The sequence below is a fragment of the Corylus avellana genome, chromosome ca3, assembly GCF_901000735.1.
Source record: "Corylus avellana chromosome ca3, CavTom2PMs-1.0".
NCBI classification, from domain to species: Eukaryota; Viridiplantae; Streptophyta; class Magnoliopsida; order Fagales; family Betulaceae; genus Corylus; species Corylus avellana.
This window is the reverse complement of record NC_081543.1, coordinates 28,522,665-28,538,604: the sequence shown is the minus strand read 5'-3', so window position 1 is coordinate 28,538,604 and position 15,940 is coordinate 28,522,665. Positions and strand designations below refer to the sequence as shown.

Here is a 15,940-nt window from a genome sequence, read left to right as displayed (position 1 = left end):
ACACCCACTCTTTTAACCGTTGATAAACGTCAAAAATCACACGTCAAAAACTATCAGTAAAAAATTCACCCGATTTTTGTAGTGTTAGCGCTTTTTCCTAGGTTGTTACAAATGGTATCGGAGCCATTGCCCAGCTTGAGATGGGGGGAGGGCGCACAAGCCCATGAAGGTTGCAAGCGGGCACTCGCTGGGACGCCAAGAATGGGCTAATTAATCCCATGAGGGTCACCAGCGGGAACGTTGGGTCCTAAGAGGTGGTGATTGTGGCATCCCACATCGCCTGTGTATGGAGATGTGGATATACTTAAATGTATTCTTACACCTTTAATGACAACAACACATTTTAAAGCTGTGATGGTCATGATCCTATCAGAACTCCGCAGTTAAGTGTGTTTCTACGATAGTTGTACCAGGATTGGTAACCTCCTGGGAAGTCAAGTTTGGGGAAGCCAAAAGCGAACAATATTGTGTATCATTGGAGTGAGGTGTATTACATAAGGTATTAGAGCCATAGCCTAGCCTGAGATGTGGGGAGCGTGCACAAGCCCATAAGGGTTGCCAGCGAGGACGCTGGGTCCTAAGAGAGGGTGATTGTGATGTCCCACATAGCCTGGGTATGGAAAAGATGATGTGTTTATATGAAATATACTCTCTCTAAATGGTATGAGGCCTTTTGGGGGTAAACTCAACAATAAAATCGTGCAGGCTTGGCCCAAAGCGGACAATATCATACCAATTGGAGAAAGAATGTTACAAATACCAATCTATGATATCTATGATGACGAAAAAGATTTATTGAAGGAATTAAGTTTTGTGGTTAATGCAATAAAATTTATTGAAGAAAACAATACTATCATCTAATTGATGGAAGTCCACAAAATATAGAATCTCAGTTGAGTCATGAGGAAATTAATTATGTTGGTTTCCTTGAGATTAAAATATTTCTATCAAATTCTTCTAATAGTAATTAATTTGGTTTATGGTTTCGGCATGTTGGATGTCAATTTTAATTTTTGTGATAAAAAAATAATGAATCGATCCTTCTTGTGAGGCTTTTATGGAGTGTGAATTAGAGAAAACAAATGAAGGGTGTGTAAAGATTGATTTATGCAAAGTTGGTGTGAATAACTTTAAATCTAATATTCAGAGTCATCATGTTGTGATAAGTTGCAAAATATTTTTTTTTCCGGTATTAAGTTGCTCTAGTGTTGAAAAGTACTACATGATGGAAGAGATTAATTGGACATTCAAAACTTTAAGACAAAGATGATTTGAATTCAAAGATGAATTCTTTCCAACCCGAGAAGGCTGATGCAGAGAATTAGACACAAGATTTGAACATTATTTTTTGAATAAGATCCGCACAAGAATGTAAATATTCATATAAAATATTTAAAGATTATTTTTCGAATAATATATTTTGTTGTTCTTTGGAGTATGAATAAAATTTTAGTCTTTAATCTGTTTTTTTCTTTTATAATGGTCTTCTTTTTTTTTCTTCGTCGTAATCCTTATTTTTTATCTTGCTTAGTTCCATTTTCAATCTTTTAACTCTTAGTATACAAGAGGCTTTTAGTGAGATGATAATATAACATATTGAGATACCACTTAACTTAAAAGCTTAAGCCTACGAATTTGAGCTCAATTATAATATATTAACTACACAAACTTATACATATTTCTAATATCGGACTCGATCTTTTTATACTCCCCCATTAAACCTCTCTGTTATGTGTGAATCCATCGCGGCATCCCTCTTATGTGAGCCATAATTTTTAGGTAGAAAAAGAGAGAGTTTAAAAAGGCAGCAAGTACAATACAGGATAATGGATAAGGTGACTGTACAGACGTAAAGAAATTAGTACAAAGTGGTAAGAAACAGGATTTGGTAAAAAAATCTTTCTACTCGAAATTTGTAAATTAACAATTTGTAATAATACAATGATTTTTTGGCTAGGAAAAAAAAAATAGTAAAATAATTGAAAAAATACACTGATGAGAAGGAATATCAAATTAACCTAGCTATCCCACGGGTCCTACCCAACCCAATTTGATTTTTTACATATTTTATAACCTAAGCTCTAAGCCTGTGAAAAACACAGGAAAAAAATGAACAGAAAGAGATACTCTTTTGTATGCACTCTGCAAACTTTTCCTAACTCTATTATTAAATTGAGAAACTCCATAAAGAAACTTCAAGAGCATTGCTTTCCATGTCATCCTCTAGACAGTGGGTAGGGGGAGATAGAAGAAGCCCTTCGGCCATATTCACCAGCAATCCAGGCATGTCAAAAAGTGCCTCGTCATCCATATACATCACACTTTCTTGCTGATGATGATCATCCAAAACTACCTCTTCACAACTACCCTTCACGCTCTCTCCGCAATCCACCTCAACAAACTGATCATCATGACTCGGCCGGAATTCCTCCGCCGCCACCGCAGCAGCCCTCCTTATCTCCCCAGCGTCCGTTGAAGCCGGCACACGCAAACTCCAAGCCGAGTCGGCGAAGTTGAGACAAGCAGAGGTTCCTCTAAGCGCCAAAGCAGCCACGTCATGCGCCCGAGCTGCCATCTCAGCACTTGGGTAGGTCCCAAGCCATATCCTTGTCTTCTCATTGGGCTTCCGCATTTCGGAAACCCACTTGTTGTTGTTCCTCCTCCTAACCCCGCGATACACGGGGTGCCTTGTCTCCTTGAATTTCTTCCTCCCCGTGCGCCTCTTGGGCTTGCTGGAAGCCAGTATAACTTCTTCGTCCGCGTGGTGGCCGGCGTCGGACAAGGAAGAAGCAGTCTCCGGGTTCTCAGCCGGTGACCCGAATGGATGGGGTTCTGAGTATCGGGTGAAGATATCCATTTGAGATTGAGTGAGTAACTGAAAGTGCAAGTGTTTTAAAGTGAGTGAGCGAGCGAGAGAGATCCTTTTATAGCTTTGGTACTGTAAAGGTAATGTTGGTCAAGTGGCTGCGGCTTGCATACAGACACGGAATGGATGAGGTGTTGACCCCACAAGACTAAAAAAATTACAAGGTTTTGACACGTCTTCCTCCACGTGTCTTTCTTGGAGTTGTTCTCCTCTCCAGCTTGCATAACATAGTGGCGCAAGTGTTTCGGACGTGTGACTGTGTCAGTAGCTGACGTGGCGCAAGTGTGAGTTAAGCAATCAAAATAGCGCGTTTTTATTTCTTCTTTTTATGATATGCCAGCCAGTTAAACCTCTTGTGTGGTTTCTATCTTCTCATGGTCAGTCATCTATGGGAAATAAAATGAATTCAATTGTTAATTAACCATTACAATTCAAATAGTTAATTATAGGGAATTTTGATGTCTTAATTGAATTAAGCACCACTTATAAAATTTGAGAATATCTAGTTAGTTGTAATGGAAGGATTTTTTTGTCTTTTCACTTTTTGAATGAACAAAAATACTCATCCACTATCACTAACTGAATATTCTCTAATTCAAATAAAAAAAAAAAAAAAAATCCTAATTAGACTGGTAGGAGGAGCCGGCTCTAATTAAAGAGAGAACCCTTGAATTGAATAGTCTGCACTAGTTATTCTCATAACATATATACACCACAGAATATTCTGGTCCATATTACTCTTCGGTAGTTGAAACAAAACAATAAATGACGTCGTTTTCGTGAACCCTTGCATGAAGAAATGAACGAAGGGCTAATCCATTCGTGTTCACAACAGAAGATATATGTTGTCACTTGAAATTTAAACAAAAAATCTGGTTATGTACGCGGTTTTTCCCACGCGTTCACTTGGACGACATGGGATTTCTAGAGGAATTTTTTTCTTGATTAAAATTTCTTCCAAGGCAAGATTTTTGTGATGACTTTAATTAATTAGTGTTTACTGGAAGAGACGGGTCGAGGTGTCCTTCCAGGTTTTCCTGAAGAAAAATGGCTGATAGATTGACCTAAGCAGCCTAGAAGGGAAGAAGCTCTACTGGGATTGACTCTAGAGAAGAGCATGAGGTCATCCATTGAAAAGTATGAGGTTATCTATAGAAAATACCCAACTTATAATGATAAACCTAATAAAACTAACTTTAATCTTAATTGATAGCTAATCATCCTTATTATAACTAAAATTCTACCTAATTCTCCTAACATTCCACACTTCTTTGAAAGGATCTTTGCTATTGAAGTTATTTGCCCATATATGCAGATTATGGTAATCAATAAATACTGAAAAATCATCACAATGACCAAGGAATTGCTCTTGGCTTCATGTCAGATACCTTTATCAACTTTTGTGGTTGCATATCCGACAACATTTGAAGTTCTCACGTGGTCTCTCACACTTAAAAAAATAAAATAATAATAATAAATTATTAGCAGTCGACTTTTTGTGGTTGCCTCGGATAAATTTTTGTTCTTTTATCAGTAAAATTATTCTTAAATCTTGCAAATTTTTCCTTCTATTACTTATTTAAGAACCTAACCGTTAAGAGAATTAAAGCAAAGTTTTTTTTTCTTATTCAATATGGGGAGGGGAAAATGGGAATTACAACATGATAAAACCCAAAATGGATGAACAATACAAACAATAACCCCTAACCAATCCGATGCGCCCATAGAGGAAACTAAAGTGGCCCCAAAGGGCTGCAACCAATGGCAAAGCAAAGGGCTCCAGAGGCAATTCGATGTAGGCTGGAACTCATCCCCTACAAGTATTACTAGATGGGTCATTGCTTGAGTTTCGTTCACTAGCAATTCGAATGATGAGAATACGAATTCGAAGGTGAATTTTCTCTAACCTAGGTATCGAGGATTATGTATGAAGAAATTCGCACAAGATGAGTTTTACTAAAAATATCATATATAGAGTTTTAGACCTCTGATTGGAAAAAACTTTGCTGCGTTGGGAAGCTAACTCAAATATCTACAAAGTCATGTAGGTTTGGTTAATTACAATATTTACTAGGTCAAAACGGGTTGCAAATGAAAGATTGGGAAGCTGGACGACTCTGTGTTTAATTTATGCACTTTTAGTTAGTGCCAGTCCGGACAGGAGTATGTCCCGTTCAGATGGGCATCATAGAATTTCAATTCCGACTCTATTTCGTATTAATTTTAGGTTTATAGTTTAGGGGCCTATAAATACATGTTTTATATACCCTAGAACGCATATTTTGATTATATGTGAGTTTTTATCAATAATAAGTCTTAGAGTTGAGCTTTCTTCATATTTTCCTTCAAATCCTAAATAGACTCTATCGTTTTAAGAAGAATTCTTAGATCTTTGATAAATTCAAGATCTAGAATTATCTATCCCTTCTTCTTGATACAATTTTCTTTGCATCTCACTAAGTCGTGTTTCATCAGTTGGTATTAGAGACCGCGTTATTTTCCATGGCTCCAGTTGTGACACCCCCAAAATTGACATTGGCCAGTTTGGCAGGGTTATTAGTAATTACTCAAGTTTAATCAACTGATGGCTAAATGGGGAACCGTTCCTCTAAGCATTATCAGAGTTAATGTATAGGAATATAAAATAAATCTGAGAAATCTATAAATCATTACAGGTGCAAGTATAATCCTCCAATCAAAGACATGAAGCAGCTAACAATAATATAAAGCAAACCTGATAATAGCATGAAGATCTTAAAGTAAATAATGTGGTGGCAACCGTACAACTCTTGGGTTTTAGGAACAAGCTCACTATTAGAGTAATAAGCGCGTAAGTTTAACGAGTTAGTAAGTAAACCTTACAATTGGGTATGATATGAGCTCATTATTATTATATGGAAATAAACGTGTAGTTTTGATATAATTGAAAAGAGGTGTTATCTCCGTTAATACACTTTGAAAATATCGTTTGGTTTGATAAAGGGTGGTGTACTCCTGGTTGCAATCGCCTAAGTATTTAAATGCAGAAAAATTACTGTTTTATAGGTCATAACTATCATATATGGTCTACTCGATATATTACTTATTTTCAGCAGGGTTGACTCTGTCCCGAGTGACTTGTAATATAATGTCGGTGCCCCGACCATTGTACGTTATTGTTCATAACACTAGTAGCACGACTGAGTCTGACCTCGAGTGGCCCACGCTACTAATAATGTACGTCATATAGTGACCGATCGTTAAGACTGTGCTGGTCACGAAATAACTATTGGATCTAAGGCCAATATAACAACACACACATTTGACCATAAAATTAAGTTTATATAATAAGCCAATGAATATTATATCGCACGTACTAGTATATCATATCATACAATACATCTTATCAACAAGTTATTAAAGCAGTAACCAATTTATTACAAAAATGTATACACACTCACTAAGCATGGTCAGTGAGCTATACTTTTTAAGTAGAAAAAGACAGGTTAAAAAGGCAGCAAGCACAATACACGATAATGGATAAGGTGACTGTACAGACGTACAATAATTTGTACAAAGTGTTAAGAAACTGGATATGGTAAAAAATCTTTCCACTCGTAATTTGTAAATTAACAATTTGTAATAATACAATGATTTTTTGGCTAGAAAAAAAAAATAGTAAAACAATTGAAAAAATACACTGATGAGAAGGAATATCAAACCTAGCTATCCCAAGGGTCCTACCAACCCAATTTGATTTTTTACATATTTTATAACGTAAGCTTTATGCCTGTGAAAACCACAGGAAAAAAATGAACAGAAAGAGACACACTTTTGTATGCACTCTGCAAACTTTTCCTAACTCTATTATTAGATTGAGAAACTCCATAAAGAAACTTCATCAGCATTGCTTTCCATTTCATCCTGATCGACAAAGGGAGGAGGAGATAGTAGAAGCCCTTGAGCCATTTTCACCAGCAATCCAGGCATGTCATACAGAGCTTCCTCATCCAAATACATCACACTTTCTTGATGATGATGATCCAAAACTACCTCTTCACAACTACCCTTCACGCTCTCTCCGCAATCCTCCTCAACAAACTGATCATCACTCGGCCGGAATCCCTCCGCCGCCACTGCAGCAGCCCTCCTTATCTCTCCGGCATCCGTTGAAGCCGGCATACGTAAACTCCAAGCCGAGTCGGCGAAGTTGAGACAAGCAGAGGTTCCTCTAAGCGCCAAAGCCGCCACGTCATGCGCCCGTGCTGCCATCTCAGCACTTGGGTAGGTCCCAAGCCATATCCTTGTCTTCTCTTTGGGCTTCCGCATTTCGGAAACCCACTTGTTGTTGTTCCTCCTCCTAACCCCGCGATACACGGGGTGCCTTGTCTCCTTGAATTTCTTCCTCCCCGCGCGCCTCTTGGGCTTGCTGGAAGCCAGTATAACTTCTTCTTCCGAGTGGTGGCCGGCGTCGGACAAGGAAGAAGCAGTCTCCGAGTTCTCAGCCGGTGACCCAAATGGATGGGGTTCTGAGTATAGGGTGAAGATATCCATTTGAGATTGAGTGAGTAACTGAAAGTGCAAGTGTTTTAAAGTGAGTGAGCGAGGGAGAGAGAACCTTTTATAGCTTTGGTGTAAAGGTTATTTTGGTCAAGTGGCTGCGGCTTTCACACGGACACGGAATGGATGAGCTGTTGATCCCACAAGACTAAAAAATGTACAAGGTTTTGACATGTCTTCCTCCACGTGTCTATCTTGGACTTCTTCTCCTCTCCAGCTTGCATAACACAGTAAAGCAAGTGTTTGGGACGTGTGACTGTGTGAGTAGCTGACGTGGCGCAAGTGTGAGTTAGGCACTCAAAACAGCACGTTTTTATTTCTTCATTTTTATTGATATGCGAGCCAGCAGTTAAAACTTTGTTTCCGTCTTCTCATGATCAGTCAAGTCATCTATGGGTATTCAACCAACTTTTTTTTTTTTTTTTTTAATTAAAAGGATAGGAAGGGGCGACCGGTGTAGTTTTTCCCTTGGGCATGACCATTGGAGTTCTCATCCGCTGTAGAATGTCCGATTTGAGCTATAGCTACTGCCTAAGAAGGCGAGCCCGTTACCACAACCCCACCAAAATGTAAGCCGGTAGAGCCCATTCATAGTAGCATATGGTTCACGCATCTATTACCGCAAGCAGATTCGAACACGCGACCACTAAGATGAAAAAAATTCTTCTACCAACTCAACTACTACCTTGGTGGTATTCAAACAACTTTGAAAAACAAATTAACAGCTTAAATATTCGGTATCGTCAGCTTCGTCTTTGACAATTCAGTTGGTAAAATATGAGTAGAATTTTATAAATTATATGACTGTGATCCCTAAAATTCTGGAAAACATTCATTTATGTATTTTTATTTTTATTTTTTGTAAAAAAGAAATAGTTATCTTCATGGCTGTTCTAAAAATCTAAAAATAAAAAATCTCTTTGGCCCTCCAAAATTCAGAAGAAAAAAAGAAAAAAGAAGAGGTGATCTCTCTGAATATCTGGAAAAAAAAAAAAAAATTATTAGAGTTTTGAAAATATCTTTTGGTTTTGGTCTGAAAAAAATATAAAAAAATGGTCAATAATTTGGTATTTATTGTATCAGGCCTAGATATAAGCTTTGAATTGAATGGTCTGTGCTTGTTATTCTAATAACATATATACACCACAGAATATCCTGGTCCATACTCTTCGGTAGTTAAAACAAAGCAAAGCAATAAATGACGTCGTTTTCGTGAACCCTTGAATGAAGGGATCTGCTTGCATGCGGTAGTCATGCTGTAGTGAAAAACGGTACCCTTTTTCACTAAACGGTACTCTTTTTCACTGTTAAAAATTAGGTTTAAAAAATTCATTAAAACTTAAAAAATTAAAAAAAAAATAATAATAATTAAAAAGATTAAAGTATTAAAAAACCTAAACCAAAAAAAAGAAAAAGAAAAGATAAATGGGTTGGCCAGGTTGGATTGTGGGGTTAATTTCTTGGATCGATTTTCTCAGTTTTTTTTCCCACGCGTTCACTTGGACCACATGGGATTTCTAGAGGGATTTTTCATCTTGATTAAAATTTCTTCGAAGGCAAGATTTTTGTGATGACTTTAGTGTTTAATGGAAGAGAAGGGTCGGTCGAGGTACCCTTGCAAATTTTCCTGAAGAAAAATAGCTGATTTGGTGGAGGGACCAGAATCCTCTCCATCTTAAATGAGATTGACTCTAGGGGAGGGACCCGGATCCTCTCCTTCTTATTTTAAGATGGTAAAATGGTCATTTCACCTCTTTTTTTTTTTTTTTTTTGGGACCATTTTAGTTTTGTAGAAAGGAGGATCGGAGAGAAGTGCATGAGGTCATCCATAGAAAAGTATAAGGTTATCTATATGGAAAATACCCAACTAATGATAAACCTAATAAAACTAACTTTAATCTTAATTGATAACTACTCATCCTTATTAACTAAAATTCTACCTAATTCTCGTAACTTTCTACACTTCTTTGAAAGGATCTTTGCTCTTGAAGTTATTTGCCCATATATATATATATGCAGATTATGGTAATCAATAAATTCTGAAAAATCATCACAATGACCAAGGAATTGCTCTTGGCTTTAATTATGATTATCTGCTCCTCATGACTTCATGTCCGAGACCTTTCTCAACTTTGTGGTTGCATATCAGGACATCTCAGCAGCTCTCTTATGAGTGGCTATGTTCCCTACATTTAGAAAAAAATATCAAAAAAATCACAAGAAAATACCCACAATAGAATTCTTAAATCTGCCACAAACATGAAGATCGCTATAGTGGGTTCCATTGTAACAATCCTTATGCTTATTAAAATATAAAAAAACTCAATTCTCTCTCCTCTCACCTTTTCACGCAACTCATCTTCTCCTTCTCCTATTTTTCTTTCTTTCTTCTTTATGGCCAACAAACCACATGCCCATTTCCTGTTCCACATCATAGTACAACCCAAAAAATATTCAAAACTAGAGGCTTAATTTAAGGTCCAAGACCAGAGTGAGAAGAGAGCGTCGATGCTCTCCTGGTGATGTTGCGTGAATGCATAACAGATCGAGTAATACACCTTTTGATCAAAGGAGAATCCAAATTTGACTTTTTCTTCCTACCTATTTTGATAGAATTTAGATTCTGAAAGAACTTAGATCTTAGATTTTGAAAGAACCTATACCTTTTTCAAACACAAGGTTTGAGAATTAAATTTGCATGCATTTTATTTCTATTTAGCCTTGGCTTTAAATAGAAACGATTACAAGAATTAAACTCGGAGACAAACTCCTTAACCTACTAGGATACATGATCATTTATCTAAGGGATAAGTCCTATTATAACGTATAGTAGGAGGAGTTAGAGATTTAGGAACATACCTATTTCACTAATCCTTTACATTGAAATATTAGAATAGACCTCATCCTTTATTTACGTTTCCTACCTATTTTGATAGAATTTAGGTTCTGAGATAATCTAGACCTTAGATTTTGAGGGAACTTAGACCTTTTTCAAACATAAGGTTTGGAGATTAAATTTGCATGCATTTTATTTCTTAGCCTTGACTTTAAATAGAAGTGATTACAAGAATTAAACTCGGAGACAAACTCCTTAACCTACTAGGATACATGATCATTTATCTAAGGGATAAGTCCTATTATAACGTATAGTAGGAGGAGTTAGAGATTTAGGAACATACCTATTTCACTAATCCTTTACATTGAAATATTAGAATAGACCTCATCCTCTACCTACGTTGCAGTAGTTAGTAGTAGAATAGAACATAGAATTTCTATCTAACTACAACTCCACAAACCCTACTAGAATTGAAATAGATAAATAAATAACAACTAACAACTAGAGCATGCTTTATCTCTTGATCTTATCTCTTGACTAAGTAATTTCGTAACATTCCTCCCTTCTTAAAATTACCCTTGTCCTCAAGGGTAAAATTTGAAAATCTTAGTAGATTTCCAAAGGGGCTCCAATGTCTTCTTGATGACCACTGTGATCTTCTCTGGGCTCTTTCTCTTCCGGATATATACCCTAAAATAGGAATAACTTCCTGCAACGATGACTTGGCATGAAACATTCATCACAATTAAAACATAGGCCACGGTCACGCCTCACTTGCAGTTCCGTGGGACTTAGGCGCTTCACCAATGGTTCTTGGGAGCGGGTCAATGCAGAAGATAGTAAAGGTGGAGGGTTAGGTTCTTTAATGCTCACGCCAAATAGATTTCGAGTCACTTGATTGCGAGCTTCATACAACGGTGCTAGCCTGATTGCTTTTGTCACATTAGCAGACCTTGCTGCTTGTACCTCCGTTCTTAATTCACCTTTAGCCCACTCACAAAACACCCCAATTGATGTGGGATGGATAACTTTCCTACACGGCTAAGAAGTTGCTAAAACTAGAGTTGGTACTCCCTAACTGATCCGGTTTGTTGGAGCTTTGTGAGATCTCCAAAATGGTCTTCATATACTGTCGGCACATAATGGATATGGAGGGCTGTTTTCAAGGAATTCCAAGTAAGAAACTCCTCACTTTCTCTAAATAGTTGATACCACATCCTAGATTCACCATCTAGGTGATATGCTGCCAATGGTAATTTTTCCACATCTTCGATTTGTTTAGAATCGAAGTATTGTTCTACCTTGCAAATCCAAGTTGTAGGATCTTTGCCCCCAGGCTATTATGAGAGCTCTTTGAATGTTTGTCACGGGTTTTGGATGGTGGTTTGAGTATCGGGTGAAGATATTCATTTGCGAGTGAGTCACTGCAATTGCAATTTGCTTTCAAGTGAGTGAGTGAGCAAGAGAGATCCTTTTATAGCTATGGGGTCTATTTGATAAACATCTTTGGCATGATTTCGGCACAATACTATTTATCACATTTTTTTTTTTTAACATTCTCTTATTTTTTAAATCATATCAATCATTTTTTATTTTTATTTAAATAAAAAGTCACTATAAAACAAATTTTTATTTTATTTTTATTTTTTATATCAATTAATTTTTACTACAATATCAAACCAAAATCGAAAGGAATTAGTTCATCAAACCAACCCCATGGTATAAGGGTGTTTTATCAACCGGATAGCTGTGGCCCCCACGGTTTTGACTTATTCTCCTCCATATATGTTTGTCTTGGACTTGTCCCCCTAGCCTCCAGCTTGCTTATCATAGTAAAGCAAGTGTTTAGGACGTGTTGGCAAGCTACCACTTGGCGTGAACTAGAGTGACGTATGCCGATCAAATAGCACGTTTATATTTTCATCTCTTTCTCAGATCGTCTCATGACGAATGCATATACGTCCGACGTCGGTTTCACTAACTTTACTTGACACAAAACAATAGTGAAATTCATATGTCATATGTGATGCTCGACCTAGTTGAGGATTGAGATTTCCATGGGATTTATTTTTTTAACTCCTATTCTAATAACTCAAATTTTAATTACTATTTGAATAAAAAAATTATTACAATATATATATATATATATTACTTTTCAATACGAAAAGTAAAATAGTTTGCAAACAATCAAAATTCGATTTTAGTCAGCCTCATTGACAATTGTCTAGAAACATGGGTTCATTTTCGTCATATTAGTCAACTCATGTGGGATGAGACTTACAAAAGATATGGAGGAGATAATTTAAGGCTCCACCGGCCATACTGTGTACAGGCAACGTAGATAATTAATTAAGTCAATTGTCAACCCTCTTAACATACATACACCACAAAAGAGTTTGGTCCATATAATACACTACTCTTTGCAAGTTGAAACAAACAACGACGTCGTACGCTTTCTAGAACCATTGCACGAAGAAGTGAACAGATCGAGGGCTAATTCGGTCACGCTCACACCAGATGCCGTCGACAGTTGAATTTACAAGGAGGCCAGGTGTTGAGACACTTGAGATTTCGCGACAAATTCATAACGAACAAATTAAGAGAACAAAAAGATTTATATTTTATATTTTATTATTTTAAGTTTCACCCCCCACAAAAATAAATTTTTGACTGGAAAACAACCATTTGCTGACGCCAATGCAAATCTTCACTTAACCAACTCTAGATGAAAAGACCAAAACACCTAAGATATAGTTAAAGGGAAATGTGATGATACAGTCGAAGAAAGGAGAAAAACTTGCGGCGTGTGCGCAACGATGCGTATGTGCAAAGTGTGTCCAGTGCGATACACGTCACTTTGGTGACAAGTGACACCACTAATATGTGTCTACCTAAACGTCATTTTAGTCTACGTGAATTGACAATTTTTTTTTTTCTATAGTTTTTTAATGTGGGACATAGCAAAACACAAATAAAAAGAAAATTGAAAATTTTAATTAAAGAAAAAACTTTAATTTCTATTAAATAATTTCAACATTAGTCACTAATTAAGTGTGCTAGACATGTTCTCAAATTACGAAAAAAAAAAAATTAAGAGTACTAACTCTTTTACTAACAGAGATTTATTAAACTGATGTTTAGCTCATTTATTAGTACTCATTACATTTATCTTAATTAATTGTTTTTTTTTTTTCTAATGAATGAGCTACACATTAGTAGTCATTAACAGAGGTTTAGTAAACTAATGTGTAACTTATTTATTAGTATTCGTTACGTTTCTTTTAATTAATTATTTTATTTTTTTTTAATTAATGAGCTACACATACATATGAATTTAATAATTTAGTAAACCTCTATTAATAAAAAAAATTAGTATTACTAATATTTCTAAAAAAAACCCATTTTGTCACCGTGAAAATTTGATGAAGACGCAGGAGAAAAGGACAAATCATAAATAGTTTTAATTAAAAGAGTATTGATTGTGATAATTAAGGAACAAAATTGCTTGCTGGTACATTGGTAATTGAAGAAATCTTAGTTGGATATACGAATGGGGGACATAACTTTTTGAGTGAAATGAGGTGAGGCGACGGTTGCCGGTTGCCACAAAGGTACAAACTTAAAACATTCTGTCATTTTTTAAATGCTTAAAGTAGAAAGTGTTGACTTTTTGACTCGTGTGTGTCTTGGACTTTGTCTAGCCCTCATGCTCCAACTTGCAAAGAGAAATGTTAGGTTTACAAGTACATTTTATAAAATTAATTTTATAAATTGATATGGCACAGAATGATTGGATATGAGATAAATTTAAATTTTGAAAAATTCAATCATGTTGTGTCACATCAGTTTGTAAAATTTTTTTTTTAAAAAATGTGTTTGTAAGCCTAGCATTTTTCACTTTCTAAACATAGTAGCTTTGAAGAAATATATAGGCCGTTTATTTTAATTTAGCCTTCTATGATATGCCAACCAGTTCAACTTTCGGTGTTGTTTCAAAAATAATCTACAAACTTCAAAACCTCTCAATTTGAATATCTGAACTTTCAATTGCAGTTAATTTGAATTCTTCCGTCAGATTTTAAACCTTAAAAGTGAGACAATAATGTTTATACCCTTGACTTTTTTTATTATATTCTAAATTTACTCTTAATTCCAAATAAAAAAAAATGAAAATCATGGATATTTTGGTTTTTTTAGGTATTGTCGCTAGAAGTTAACGGCTAAATCTGATGGAGGTGTTCAAATTTGTTACAATTGAAAGTTTAGGGGTTCGAATTAAGAGGCTTTGAAGTTTAGGGGCTTGTCAAATCGTGTTGTAATTCAAGAGTTAAAGTGAAATTACCAATTGTTTTTTTTTTTTAAAAAGAAAAATATCTTCATGACTCTTCTAAAAATCTAAACAAATCTCTTTGCCCCCCCCCCCAAATTCATAACCAAAATGATCTCTCTAAAAATCTAAAAGTAAAGAAAATTATGTTTTCTTTTGTTTAAAAAAAAAAAAAAAATCTCTCATTGGCCCTCCAAAATTGTTTGCTTTCCAGAAAAATAAAATAAAATTATGGCTCTTTGAATTGAATAGTCTTCACTTGTTATTTTCTTAATAAATACACACGCATATCACAGAAGAGCCCGGTCCATATATACTCTTTTGCAAGTTAAAACAACGACGTCACTTTATAGAACCATTGCATGAACTATGTAATCCGGTCGTGTTCACACCTGAAGCTGTCGACTTGACACCGGGCCCCACAGTTGAGTTGAGACTCTGTACGTAGAGGTTTCGCCCATGGGCCACGGGTTCCACATGGTCCACGTGGACCACGTGGACTTTCTAGAAGAATTTGTAGGCTGCGGGCCTTGTATGTGTAATCTCCGTGTGCCGCCGTGGCCCCCTCATTGATGAATAAATATTATGTGGGCTGGATACTGATCCAGTTGAGTTTCAGCCCATCAATTTGTAGGGAGTGTCCAAAGAAAAGCCCAAATCCTTTGGAGTACTTGCCTACTTTGGAATTTTAATTTTGGGGCTCAAAACAATAAGGTCATCAGTCCACAGATTTAGACTATTTTTAAAAGAATAATGTTAAAAATTATATTTTTACAATATTGATGTAACAGTGCAAATTAATCATTGAACCAATCCTTATTAAAAAGAAAAGAAAAGGTAATGCTAGCTATAAACTAAATTGACATTTTTAAATAGTCATCCAGCAAGCCAGGCATCCTTGGAGTATTTAGAATTGCATATGTAATTTGGTGATTTCTTTTCATAGTCAATTTGCTTAGAACTTTTATCACACACAACAAACAGAAGAACATGTCCCCAATGGATAGCTCAATCGGCTGTGAACCACACTTTATGAAGCGGAAGTCACTAATTCGAATCCCCCCTTCTCCTTCCCTTGTGTGAATATGTCAAAAAAAAAAAAAAAAATTGTTTTATGTTCTAAAATGTCTTTTCTATCCCGAGCATAGTTAGTGAGTCTTCTTCCATGCATTTAGTCTTATGTTTGTTAATGTATTTTGGATGGTGATTTTTGCTTTTGGTTTTTGGTTTAAATAAGTATTTTGATGTGACATAAGCTTTTATTGAAAAAAAAAAAAATACCCGTAAGCTTTTACATTACCTTTTATTATAAAAAAAATAAAATACAAAAAACAATGGCGGATCAAGAATGCCACATCACCTATGTTGCATG

The 15,940-nt window shown here is 35.8% G+C and overlaps 3 protein-coding genes across 3 annotated transcripts in view; all 3 read right to left on the bottom strand.

Annotated features, from left to right (window-relative positions):
- Positions 1–362, bottom strand: part of LOC132174362 (protein HOTHEAD-like) — a 2,908-nt gene extending 2,546 nt beyond the window's left edge. The window contains exon 1 of the mRNA XM_059586029.1: positions 230–362. Within this exon, the coding sequence (XP_059442012.1) occupies positions 230–362 (133 nt within the window). The remainder of the gene's footprint in view (positions 1–229) is intronic.
- Positions 363–2,106: 1,744 nt separating this feature from the next.
- Positions 2,107–2,857, bottom strand: LOC132176101 (dehydration-responsive element-binding protein 1A-like). The gene has a single exon (XM_059588226.1). It carries the CDS (start codon positions 2,855–2,857, stop codon positions 2,168–2,170), a length of 690 nt encoding a protein of 229 aa, XP_059444209.1. The 3' UTR covers positions 2,107–2,167.
- A 3,703-nt stretch (positions 2,858–6,560) lies between these two features.
- Positions 6,561–7,418, bottom strand: LOC132176126 (dehydration-responsive element-binding protein 1A-like). Its single transcript, XM_059588254.1, has one exon. The coding sequence runs from the start codon at positions 7,397–7,399 to the stop codon at positions 6,716–6,718; it is 684 nt and encodes a 227-aa protein (XP_059444237.1). The 5' UTR covers positions 7,400–7,418; the 3' UTR covers positions 6,561–6,715.
- Positions 7,419–15,940: the final 8,522 nt, after the last annotated feature.

What these genes read in the sequence shown, in the direction of transcription:
- LOC132176101 (XM_059588226.1), bottom strand. Translation starts at nt 2,857, where the DNA reads ATGGATATCTTCACCCGATACTCAGAACCCCATCCATTCGGGTCACCG.
- LOC132176126 (XM_059588254.1), bottom strand. Translation starts at nt 7,399, where the DNA reads ATGGATATCTTCACCCTATACTCAGAACCCCATCCATTTGGGTCACCG.